The sequence below is a fragment of the Amphiprion ocellaris genome, chromosome 8, assembly GCF_022539595.1.
Source record: "Amphiprion ocellaris isolate individual 3 ecotype Okinawa chromosome 8, ASM2253959v1, whole genome shotgun sequence".
Taxonomy (NCBI): domain Eukaryota; kingdom Metazoa; phylum Chordata; class Actinopteri; family Pomacentridae; genus Amphiprion; species Amphiprion ocellaris.
This window is the reverse complement of record NC_072773.1, coordinates 4,885,726-4,898,418: the sequence shown is the minus strand read 5'-3', so window position 1 is coordinate 4,898,418 and position 12,693 is coordinate 4,885,726. Positions and strand designations below refer to the sequence as shown.

The window sequence follows — 12,693 nt, the reverse complement described above, 5'->3', positions numbered from 1 at the left end:
TCACTATTCTATAGGTCTCCTTTTTTAAAAAATGCCAAAAATAAACAATTTGCTTTAATAAAAATCTGTAAAACAAAACTGATTCTGCTCTCCTCGTGAAACTGAGAAGCCATTAATGACAAACAGTGACATGACAAATATTCAGGGACTTTTAGCTGAACTGCAGGCTGTGTTCACAACAGAGCAGATAGAAGACAAGTACAGAAATAACTGTAAAATGTTCGTAGTAAAATGGCTGGGGATTGTTTTCCAGTATTAGTAACACCTGTGGGCACTCAGAAAAATGCTGTGAATACTGATTCCAGGTGTTTTTTGCCAAATGAATAATGGAAGAAATTCAACTTTAGTTTTTCCTTTCTTTATGATTTATGTTATGTGTGCATTATACTGAAGATGAGACATTTTTGAGTTCTATTTCTTCGTGGTTGTACCGTTTCCATAGAGGTGCAGGACTTGATATTGCAGTGAAAAATGACAGCACAGTGTGCAAAAAAAATGCTCAGAAGCTGCTTAGGTTTCAGAAAGTTGATCGTCATGAAAACGTTAATGGATTACTGTGCAGCAGAAGAAAGGAGATTCACCTTTTTGAACACATAAGATGGATGAAGTGTCTTCAGTCTGACACAGTAAAATGGTATTTTTTTTTAGATTTGTGGACGTTTAGGTCAACATGAACCTCGTCGTACAAAGAAACTGAGAGCGTCTTGTGTTTTCGTCCATCTGTTTAATTATGACCAGCGTGTTCCAGCCTTGACGGCACCCACAAGATAAAGAGAGAATGAAAAACACGTCTAATCTTTAATCCAAGGTGAATCTGCAGAAATAATTGGGTGTAGGGTCGTCCATGTGGCTCCTCAAGATGTCTGCCCTTGAAATTATCCAACAGATGAGTGAAACCCGTACGAAGCGTATTCTGGCAGTTTGTTGATGTCAGCGTCTATTTTCTTGTTTCTAACTTGTTATTTTTGGACAGTGTTGGAAATCTGTTGGCTGGAGGGAAATGCAGAGCTTTTGTTGAAGCCTTATCTGCAGCTCGAGGCTGCTGGTGATCCACAGGTATGCCAAACATCCTGAGCATGTAAACAGAAACCTCCTCTATTCCTTCACCTACATCCCTCCTCCTCCTCCCTGCCGACTCCTCGTCTCCCACCCAGCTCCTCCCTTCTGCCCACTTTCCTGATTTCACCGGACCATAATGGGAAGGCTCAGTACTCCCCTTCCTCACCCCTGGCCTCAGCGTTTACTCACTGGGATGAGAATTACGCACTCAACTGACCTCAGATCTGCACCTGTCGATCACTGCCGCGTGCAGAGCTGTTGTGATTAGTCAGCATATTCAATTAAACTGCATCAGGATTGATATTTTCAACCGTGCATGTTTATTTTTTACTTCAGTTAATTGGAAGAAACATTTCTCTTCAGTATCTGGGTCATTCCAGAATTGGAGGACATTTTACGTCCCACTCATCAAATTTCAAATAATCCATGTACAAAATACTAAAACATGCAGTAGTTGTGCAAATTTAATTGCTCTGAGACCAAATCTAAAAAAACTAGGAGAAAAGAACATTTGAAAATATTTTTAAAAATATAAAATAAGTCTGGAGTTCCCACTAAAATACCATTTTTCTCTTGTCCCACCCCCCGATGACCAAACTGAATCTCAAATAAAACAGTTCAAATGAAATTTAAATCTCCTTTTTCGGTATCATTTCATCATTGATGTCTCTTGTAATTGTGGGAACATTTTTTTTTAATCAACATAATATTTTAAAAAATAATTATTGTGGATGGAACGTGTGTCCCACAACAACCCTGTTAGCAATGGTACCATTGATGTGTAAGCTGAGCCAATCAAGCCTTTGATAGTTTATTACCTATTATTGATGAATATAGGGCAGAAAATTGTAAAAAAGAAGATTTATTTTTCAAAAAATCTGAAGCCCAAATGTCCTCCAATTCTGGAATGATCCATCTCAACTACGCTTTTAGCTCAGTCACTGGTGAGCTGCAGTTTTAGGTGATGACAGCAGCAGCAAAGTCCTAATCGGATCCAAAGATTCGAACGAATGGAAGTGCTTTAAAGTAATAACAGAACAAAAAATGTGGTTGGTAAACTGTGCAGAGTTTCGATAGCATACCAGAACAGCTTTACACAAACACCTGAAGAGAAAACTACTCTGCAGCACTTTACATCCATTTGCTTCTCTCCTGCTCTCTGTGCTCACATTTTAATACCACAGAATTCCCAATAAATCTGCTCTCATTTACATATCTCTCTGTTTTTGTTGTCAGACAACAGAACAAATGTATAATATAAACACTGTTCATATCAGTTGGTGTGTTGATCCTCTTTGTTCTAGACTGAAACATAATCTCAAATTTGTCTGGGTAGATCAAACACAGACATCCTGATGTGGTGACAGAGTTTCAGTTGCTAATTTTGTATTAACACCTTGCCATTTGTGATGCTCACATTCTGAAATGTTCCTGTTGTGATTCTGCTGCATTTCTTCACAGACAAGACAAAGGCTAACGTTAGCTCGCAGCATTAGTAGATTAGTGTTGTTACCATTTAGTGTTGTGCTTGTCAGAATTGGAAACCTGCACACCTTTCTGATGGATAAGTGTGGATTCAGCTGCTCTCGAGTTCTCACTAAACCGTGTTTTTATGCGCACAAAACAGGAAACGGCATGAAAGTCTCTCTGGGGGGGATTTTCTGAAAATGTGTGTCGATATCCCCATTTTTAAATTGCATACACTACAGTTCAAAAATCTGGGGTCAGAAATGTCCTTGTTTTCGAAAGAACAGCAGATTTTTCAATTAAGATAACAATAAATGAATCATAAATACAGTCTAGACATTGTTAATGTGATAAATGACTATTCTAGCTGGAAACAGCTGATTTTTAATGGAATATCTCCATAGAGGTACAGAGGAACATTTCCAGCAACCATCACTCCTGTGTTCTAATGCTACATTGTGTTAGCTAATGGTGTTGAAAGGCTCATTGATGATTAGAAAACCCTTGTGCAGTTATGTTAGTACATGAATAAAAGTGTGAGTTTTCATGGAAAACATGATATTATCTGGGTGACCCCCAAACTTTTGAATGGTAGTGTAGCTTTTCCCTTCTCTCTAAGAGAAGCAGTGTTTAGCTCCAACTTCTAGTGTGGTTGTTTGGAACAACAGCGTAAATCAGGAATTACTTGTGAGAGATCAAAACGCAGCCTTTATCCTGCAGAGCAAAGGGTTTGTACTTGGCTGGTGTTAATTTCAATCTCTGGCTTTGGGAAAACACATGCACATCACACACAAACACATGTTCTAGTCTTTCTGAAAGACACCAAACATGTCCCACACCCAGGACCATAAAGACGTTCCCAGAAACTTTTCCTCACCTGGAGCGCAGCTGTCGACCAGGGCACCCAGGGCCCGGCCGGTCTGCCAGTCCCGGTGGAAGTTTGTGATGGGAAGCTCGGGCAGTTTGTTCTGGATCCATCCCAGCAGCCTCTGCTTGGGCGTCTTCTGCTTGCCGTCGTCCGTCTCCTCTTCCTCGTCCCACATGGGCATGGAGATGGAGTAGTGCAGGATCAGGGTCCAGATCAGACCCAGGATCAGCTTCAGGTTCCCATCCACAATGGCTTTAGAGTCTGCAGAGGGACAGGTTTAAAGTCAGGTTAAAATTTGTAGGAAACCAAAAACTCACCATCTCACCACTCAACATGATCAGAAAAAAGTGTCATTATTTAAGATGTATTTTAGTTCAGTGGAAACTAGGACTGGGACTTTAACGCGATAATTTCGATTAATTAATTACAGAAAAAATTATGCGTTAAAAAAATAACGCATTTAATTGCACCTTTCTCAGGCCCCTAATCTCTGCCACACCAGTAACACTGATGAACACTCCAGCCCAGTAGGTGGAGGTAATGAACCTAAAGTCTGTTTTCCAGCCATGAAGAAGATGTACAGGAGTGATGTCAGCGAACAAGAAAGTTTGATGAACAGTGAAGGAAGACGAGACCACATTGAGCTTGTTGGGCAGAAAGTTTTCTTGTAAAAATCTTCCTGATGGCAGCTTGGATAAAAGCCTGGTTGTGTGCAAATTGTGCAACAAACAGTTTTCTGATCACCACAGCACTTCAAGCCGATGGTATCACCTCAATGTAAAACATGTTGCTGTTAGCACCAGAGCTAATGTTAGCTACGACAGTCTTCGCACCGGCTAACAGTGTAGCCATCCCATAATAGACCACTTTTCAAGACACATAAAAGGCTTAAGCTTACAAGAAGTCTTAAAATGTTGAATATAATAACTTTAACTGCAGTAATCTACCAAAGTAGTAGACATGAAAAATGCAGATAAATATCAATGAAACATGAACATTTTTGTTGTTTAAGTTCACATATGTCTAGTCATCGATTCAGTTGTCAACCAAAATATACTTGAATTGAAAACTTTGCTTACTGTGTTAAATATTGCTATCTGAGAAAATTCTGACTAATCGCAATTAATTCATTACAAATTAGATACATTTTTTTAATTGTGTCCCACCACTAGTGAAAACATTAAGGGCCGATTTATCGGACATATATTTTAAGAATTTCCAGAAGTGATTTCAAGACTCAGCCCTCCTTTAATTTACTTTATTTAAAGCGAGCAGAGGAGTTGACTGGAGGGAGTTCTGCAGCTCGTGTTTGATCTTTGGTCAGAACTGAAGATGTTTAATGATCTGTGCTACAAATTCCACATTTCCCTCAGGAGTGCCTCTGCTCTCTGCTATCTAATGTATGGCTCAGTTTTTTGTTTAAAGAAGGAGTGGGATGTATACTGAGAAATCATGGACCACGATCTGGTCTGAGGAGAGATAACGGCTGTTTGCTGACTTTGTGGTAGTTTTTTTGGCTCAGATTTGAATTCTGGCTTTATATCACATTACAGACAAACGTGTTAAATGGCTTCAGTCATCCTGGGTTTCATTTCAACCTGTACGTTTCTCCTAGAGGTCAAATCATTCACGAAATAAGAATTGTAAATAGACAAATAATAATATAATAATAAACAGATAAAACCCTCATTTATTAAACTCTCTCCCTGTGTAAATCCAATTTAATTTCTTACAAAAGGCAAACTCTGGGTGTGTCCTGAGAGATTATAGCTATTTTCAAATCAAAATTAAAACTTGATTTACACTTTCCTGCATTTTTATTTCATTAATTACTACTTTTTCTGTATCTGGATCTTACTATATTTCCTCTAATTTTATTCTGTTTTATTAGATTGATTTTATTTGGCTTTTTCCCCACCCTTTTACTCACTAAAAGAAAGAAACTGTAAACAGAAAACATGTTTTGTTTTTTATATTTTGGACCGTCCATGAACTACTCATCTATAAGATATGGTTTTATTGGAAAAAATAACCAAATTTAAGCTTAAAATTGTGATATTTCATTGAAATCATCCTAAAATTTGTCAAAAAAAATACTGTTTGCTCTAATTAGATTATGTAAAAAAATCTAAATGTCACATGACAAAAGTTCAAAGACTTTCCGGCTGAACTGCAGGCAGTGTTAAAACAGAGTTAAGGAGATAAGCATGGAAAATTATTAAAAATGTAAGTAGTAAAATATTTTTCCCAGTACTGGTAACACCTGTGGGCAATTAGTAGAATATTACTCATGTTGATTGTTGTTTTTGACTTTAACCTGCTATGTGCAACACTGCCTGCAGTTCAGCTGAAAGAGTCCCTGAATTTTTGTCACATGACTGTTGGTTGTAGCTGAATCAATAAAGGCTTTCCAGATACTCTGAAGAGCAAATAATTTTTTGTTTTTCACAGAATTTGGTTAGAGCAAACATTTTATTTTTGATGAATATTTTCATGAGATTTTGGGGAAATATTACAATTTTAAAGTTTACATATGGTTAAGTTCCCTGACCAAACACCACATCATGGAGTAACTAAAGAGCTGCCAGAAAGTTAAAAATCTCACAACTTCCTTTGTTTTTACACTTTCTGGATCTGGTAAAAGGTGTAATTTTAATGTCGTTTAAACCCATCTGCCGGTTCTGGAGGTTCAGAGGGTTCGACTCACTTATTGACGAACCAATCACACTGTGACAAAATGACACAAGTAGTCCCATGTTTGCTTCTTCTAAATTACATTCGAGGTTTTCACGTCTGAACCATGCGCATCGCTGCAAGCAGAGGAGAAAGTGATGCAACCAGCAGCTAGTCCGGGCATGAGGAAGCACACCACCCCTCTTAAATATGACGGCGTGCGCACAAATGTTGCACAAGAAGCAGTCGATAGGGAAGGATGACTGCTCAGGTCCAGTCTTGAGGAAAGGGTGGAGCGGTGCCTCTCAGTGATGTGATCAGAACATAGTTAAGAAGGAGACATTTCTGGTTCATGTCAGGATCTGAGGCTCTGTGCTGATGGCTATCAAGGGTGTATCATGGGGCCTCTGTGGGGTTTTCTTCTGCAGGGAGTCTGGAAAGCGATATTTTATGGCAGATATGTATGTCAGACTTTTCAACAGTCTAATTGGAGTTTCAGAAGGCAGAAAAATAACATCATATATCATTCGGACAGGAAAGCTTCGGTCTATTTTGACTCTGCACTGTCGTCAGCTTAATTTCTTGGCTACTTTTGTCTAGACTGGAATTATTTCCAGCAACAGCAGCTCAACCTCAGCAACAATAAGGCCTCGAATTATCCTTTTTTTTTCCCCCCTGTAGATGTTTTTACATAAGAGTGCTGGGGCTGCAGTTGGGGGACTGGGGCTACTGAAAAGAATATTTAAAGCCTGTTGGAGGAGGGTCTGAGAGCTGTTTGGCCAAGAGTTTGAGGACAGGGTCGAGATGAATGGAGGTCCAAACCAGAAAAAGGGGGAGGAGGATTAAGATGAGGAGCGGAGCAGCAAACCATAGAAAAAAATACTGTTAGAAAAAAAGGAAATCTAGTGCACACAAAAACATATCAGATGGCTTTAAGTTAGAGGCGTTATTTGCCTACATGCAGAGCTACGTGTTGGATATATGTTCCGTCTGAATTCCAACAAAAACAGGGTGATAACTCAAGCTGGGGTTGTTGTCATGGCAACCAAGTGGCAACTCAGTTCATGCAGGAATTGTTGAAAACAAGAAGAAAGATGTAGTTTTGGACAAAGAGACAGAAGAGAGAAGGAACACAGAAATGTTGCCTGAGGGCAGAGATAAAACTAAGTTATAAATCGTCATTTGTACCAATAGGAAGGTTTTAAATGGAGCGCACAGGTCGGTACTTGCAGCAGGAATGCAGATCAGCTACAGCCGGGGTGTGTCACATAGCGGCCTGTCAGCCAACACAGCACAAATACACTCAAACTACACCGTAATGTTAACAAAACCACATGATGTAACGATTACTTTTAATGTTTTTCAGTAAATTTAATTGATCTTTTGCCTACAAAAAGTCAATAAATGGTGAAAAACTGCCATCACAAGTTGTAATTTTCTTTAATTGTCACATGAATTAAAGTTGATATTAGTTAAAGTTGCTCTTAGTGATTTAAAGTTGCTGTATATATTATTTAGAGTTGCTCAAAAATTAGTTAAAGTTGCTCTATATTAGTCAAAGCTGCTCCACATTAGCCAAAGTCGCTCTAAATGAGTTAAAGTTGACATACACTACCGTTCAAAATTTGACATCTTCCAGAAAATTCCATGTTTTCCATGAAAACTCACACTTTTATTCACATGCTAACATAACTGCACAAAGGTTTTCTAATCATCAATTAGCCTTTCAACACCATTAGCTAACACAATGTAGCATTAGAACACAGGAGTGATGGTTGCTGGAAATGTTCCTCTGTACCTCTATGGAGATATTCCATTAAAAATCAGCTGTTTCCAGATAGAATAGTCATTTACCACATTAACAATGTCTAGGCTGGATTTATCACTCATTTAATGTTATCTTCATTTTAAAAAAATGCTTTTCTTTCAAAAATAAGGGCATTTCTAAGTGACCCCAAACTTTTGAACAGTAGTATGTGTGTGTGCGTGTGTGTGTGTGTGTGTATGTGTGCGTGTGCGTGTGTGTGTGTACAGTCTTTGATTCAGGCCTCTCTCACACACACAAAAGCCACTAAACATGCAAGGAATCTGCCAGCATTCCCGGAAAGACCACACCGATCCGAGCCTGACGGAGCCCATATACGGACACAGACGCCGCCGACTCCCCCCCTCCGTTGACTCACAACCCTCCCCTCGTCCCCCTCGGCGGTGCGAGTTTGTGTGTGTGTTTGTGTGGAGGCTACCATATGGGGTGAGTGTGCATCTGTGGTCGATGTTCTTCTTTTTTTGCCCCCAAAACTCCCATGACTCATCCGTTTGGCTCGACCCCCCGCTGCCGAACCCTCCCATGACATCGCTATGACATCATCACAACCCCTGACCCACAGTCTGACCCGATCCCAGCATCCTGAAGGGGGGAGGGAAGGGGGAGAGCAGGGAGAGAGGAGAAAGGCTCTGTGCAATATTCAGGTTGGACTGCAACATCTGGAGCCGATTAGTCATGAGATCTTGTAAGGCTGAAGGACGAGCAGCAGAGCCGGATCAGATCTATCCCTGCCCTGACAACAGTATTCTTATATTCATTCATATACACACAAAAGTTTGGGGTCACCCAGACAATGTCATGTTCTCCATGAAAACTCACACTTTTATTCATGTGCTAGCATAATTGCACAAGGGTTTTCTAATCATCAATTAGCCTTTCAACACCATTAGCTAACACAATGTAGCGTTAGAACACAGGAGTGATGGTTGCTGGAAATGTTCCTCTTTACCTCTATGGAGATATTCCATTAAAAATCTGCTGTTTCCAGCTAGAATAGTCATTTACCGCATTAACGATGTCTAGACTGTATTTCTGATTCATTTCATGTTATCTTCATTGAAAAAAATGAAGATGAAAGAATGCTTTTCTTTCAAAAATAAGGACATTTTTAAGTGACCCCAAACATTTGAACAGTAGTGTATACAGTAGGTCCTTGGTTTACAAAGTCCTCGATCTACGCCGTTTCATGGCTACGTCACCATCTCCCAAAAATTTATTAAAGTTTTGATCCATCATTCCGATGTACGCCATTTGCAACCTTAAAACAAATTTTGCGTGGGAACTAGTTGGCGAGCGGAGCAGACAAATGTGTCATCACGTGACATACGAGGAAGACGGCATTGTTTACACTCGCTGTTTGTATGCACATTGGATTGTGCTACATTCGCTTTCTTTCGCTTGTGGTGTTTTTTTGGAAACTTGTTGCCCTTCATTATGGCTCCCAAGCATTAGTCAGACTCTTTTGATGGCAGTGCTTCAGAAGACCACTGGACTAGCGTAGGTGACTGACGTAAGTACTTATGTACATATGTGAGTTTCGACTTACGGCAAAAATCGTATTATGTCGCGCCAAAGGAATGGAATTCCGAAGTAAGTCAAGACCCCCAGCCGTATAACATATTATAACAACATAAAAACAGTTGCAGAACCACCAGGAGACAGATTATCTATAAATACAGGAATATTTTCACTCTAGTTGACATTGATTCTTCCATAGTCAGACCATTCTCTAGCACTGATGCAGCCCAGTGTAGAACTGTCTGACTTCACCTCATTATTAATCTGCTAAAGGGAGTAGCTATTAGTTCTGACATGCTTGTAGTTCTTTAAACCAATCACAATGGTCTTTAACAGGATGCTGTGAAGGTGTTCACTCAAAATGGTGACATTTGGGTAGAACACATGTACAGGCAAGAATGGCGATTAAAATGGATACAAAATATATAAAAAGTTGGTGTAACAGTATTAACAGCAGAAGTACGAACAACGGCAAACAAGTTAGTCTAAAATGCAAATACAATTTGAAACCATTAAATTACAGCAAGTCACAACTGCAGCAGCGGTTTGGTTAAAGGAAAAAAGCAAAATTCAAGTAACTTAGTATTACTGAGACTTTTATCTGCTCTTCAAATTCATACTGTACTCTGATTTAGCAGTGAATCTAGGAGTCAGTGGTTAAGAAATGGCTCGAAAATGTCCAGTGTATGACTATTGAGAGCTAAGATCATCCCAATTTCTAATAGAAATACGTAGCCGTTAAAAACCCCAAACAATTCACAGAAACAAAGCAAAAGTTGAATTTCTTCATATTATTGTTTATGGAAACTGTTCATCTGTGTTAATAATACTGGGGGAAAACGGTGACTCCATGTGCTCGAGAAATTTAACAACCATTTCATTTTGAATTTGTTTCCAGTCCTCGTCTCATCTTTGTTCTGTTTAAACCTAGCCTGCAGTTAAGCTGAAAACTCCCTGAATCTTTGATGTCCAACTATTGATCGCAGCTGATTCATCTACGGCTATGGAACACAAAATTTTTTTCTTTTTTACAAAATCTGGTTTGAGCCAACACTGTTTTTGGGGCAAATTGTTAAATAAGACATGTAGAATAAAATGTGTTTGATGAAATATTTTAATCTTAGATTTCGTTAATTTTCTCAACGGAACGGGTTAGGGTTGAGGACCATCAGGAAGTTGAAAGTCTGGCAATTCTGTCTGTTTTTACAGTCTCTGGCTCTGATAAATGGTATAATTTTGGAGATCTTTCACACTTTTCAAAACTAGTGGCTGTTTTTGGAGCTCAGAGGGTTAATGCTGAAGTGTGCACATTTCTATCTTGGCATTATACATAAACTACATTAAAATAATTCTTGGATTAAACTGTAATTTTTGTACTTACTGCAACAGTGGTGAGGGATTTACTTTAGTATAGCCTACCAGATCTTTCCTGAAGTTCTGTCCTCACAGCCTGTGACTCACATACTGAACAAATTTATGGTTGGCAGACTGCTCAGATGCAGTGATAGTTAAAGGGTGCCCACACGCACATACAGTGTGCCTAAAAAGATAGATTTTCGCAGTGAAAAAATTCCAAGCACACGAAGGAAATGTCACACATTCCACAGTGGCCTTATCGAACACAGAACACACACATTTTAATATAGTCTGCCTTTGTGTTACGTTATGTAATACAGAGTAAAGATCAACAAAATGACATGAAATCAGCTACATCCAAAAGCTGAAAATCTTTGACCTGCAGCTCCCTCTCGTTTCCCTCCCTCCTCCAACAAGCCACACTGGAGCTACTACACTTCCTCCTCTTCCTTTCTACTCCTTCCAGTCATCCTCCCTCTCTCCCTCCCTTCAGTTGGAAAAAAAGAAAAAAGTTCCTCCTGGTTTTTTAGCCTTAAAAGGGCAGAAGCAAACTGGATCTTGGCAGCCCTCCCATTCTCTGGGCTCTGGTTACAGACGAGGAGGGAGGAGGGAGGACAGGACTGGGGAAGGGAAGGGAGGTAAAAGGGAGGTTTGGAAGGGCCAAGAAAGAAAAGAAAAAAAAAGGGTGAAAAAAGTGCTGCGTGGGACATTTTTAAAGGCCACTCTGACAACATCACCCGCTGAGGATGGGCTGAGATATGTGCATTTGACTGAGGAGAGGTTTGAAGGGGGATAGGTGAAGAAGAAAAGGCTTTAGATGCCAGAGGTGAGAGAAGGACATGGGGTAAAATGATGAATGAGGACATTTAATACATACCATGCTGCTTTAATCAACTGTTAGCTTCCTGGAAACATGTAAGAGCTACGATCAGGCATAAGAGCACAATCCTGGTTTCCAAGTAATTGATAGTTCTTGGCCTGGCAAATATGATTCAGGCCTGGAAAAGCCCTCCAGACATGTTTCCTGCCGGCTGTTTGTAGGTAAAATCTTGTAACTAAACAAAAGCCAGTGCAGCTTTCTTGAATATTTTATAGAAAAAAATAATGTTGTGAGATTGCAGGATGTAGTGTCATTGCTGTTTACATGCAATTTAGTTAAATAACCCAAAAAATATGTCGCTTTATGTCTGCTTGTTCGATCTGAACATGAGGCACAGGGCATTTTTCCAACTCTGATGTAATGCAATAGCTGGAATACCACTGTACTGAATGGGACTGAGCTAATCCCCAGTATCCACTTGACCAGTTTCCTTTTGCCTGTGCAGACAGGAAGCTACGCTAATGATAATGAGCTGGCAGGAAGTGAACCATTTTGACCCAAACGAGTGGCTAAACTCTCCGTTATCTCACCCTCTGGCCGGCATTCCTCTCCGTCACAGTCACTTTCCCACTTTATCTCATTTCTGAAAATTAAAGATTAAATTTGATGCCACAAGGACATCCATCACAGAAGGAGGCTAGAAGCTAAACAGGCTAGCTGGAGTGTCTGCTGAGCTCTTTCATTACAGGACGACTGCAGCTGTAGAAGTTTGGGAGTTGCTCAATCATGGACTTTTTTACTTAAGCCTGCATTATTGGTTCCACATGGAGCAAATCAATTTTTTGTGTGTTTTGTGTTTGTTGTGGTTAACCTGAACTCAGACAGTATTTATGCTACCATTCAAAAGTTTGGGGTCATCCAGACAATTTCATGTTTTCCATGAAAACTCACACTTTTATTCACATGCTAACATAACTGCACGAGGGTTTTCTAATCATCAATGAGCCTTTCAACAGCATTAGCTAACACAATGTAGCATTAGAACACAGGAGTGATGGTTGCTGGAAATGTTCCTCTGTACCCCTATGGAGATATTCCATTAAAAAT

General features: G+C 39.6%; 1 protein-coding gene across 3 annotated transcripts in view; it reads right to left on the bottom strand.

The window, feature by feature from the left end:
* Nucleotides 1-12,693, bottom strand: part of flna (filamin A, alpha (actin binding protein 280)) — an 80,682-nt gene that overhangs the window by 43,064 nt on the left and 24,925 nt on the right. For all 3 annotated transcript variants that reach the window (XM_055012607.1, XM_023265160.3, XM_023265159.3), the window contains exon 3: nucleotides 3,404-3,655. In XM_055012607.1, coding sequence (XP_054868582.1) covers nucleotides 3,404-3,655 — 252 coding nt within the window. The remainder of the gene's footprint in view (nucleotides 1-3,403; nucleotides 3,656-12,693) is intronic.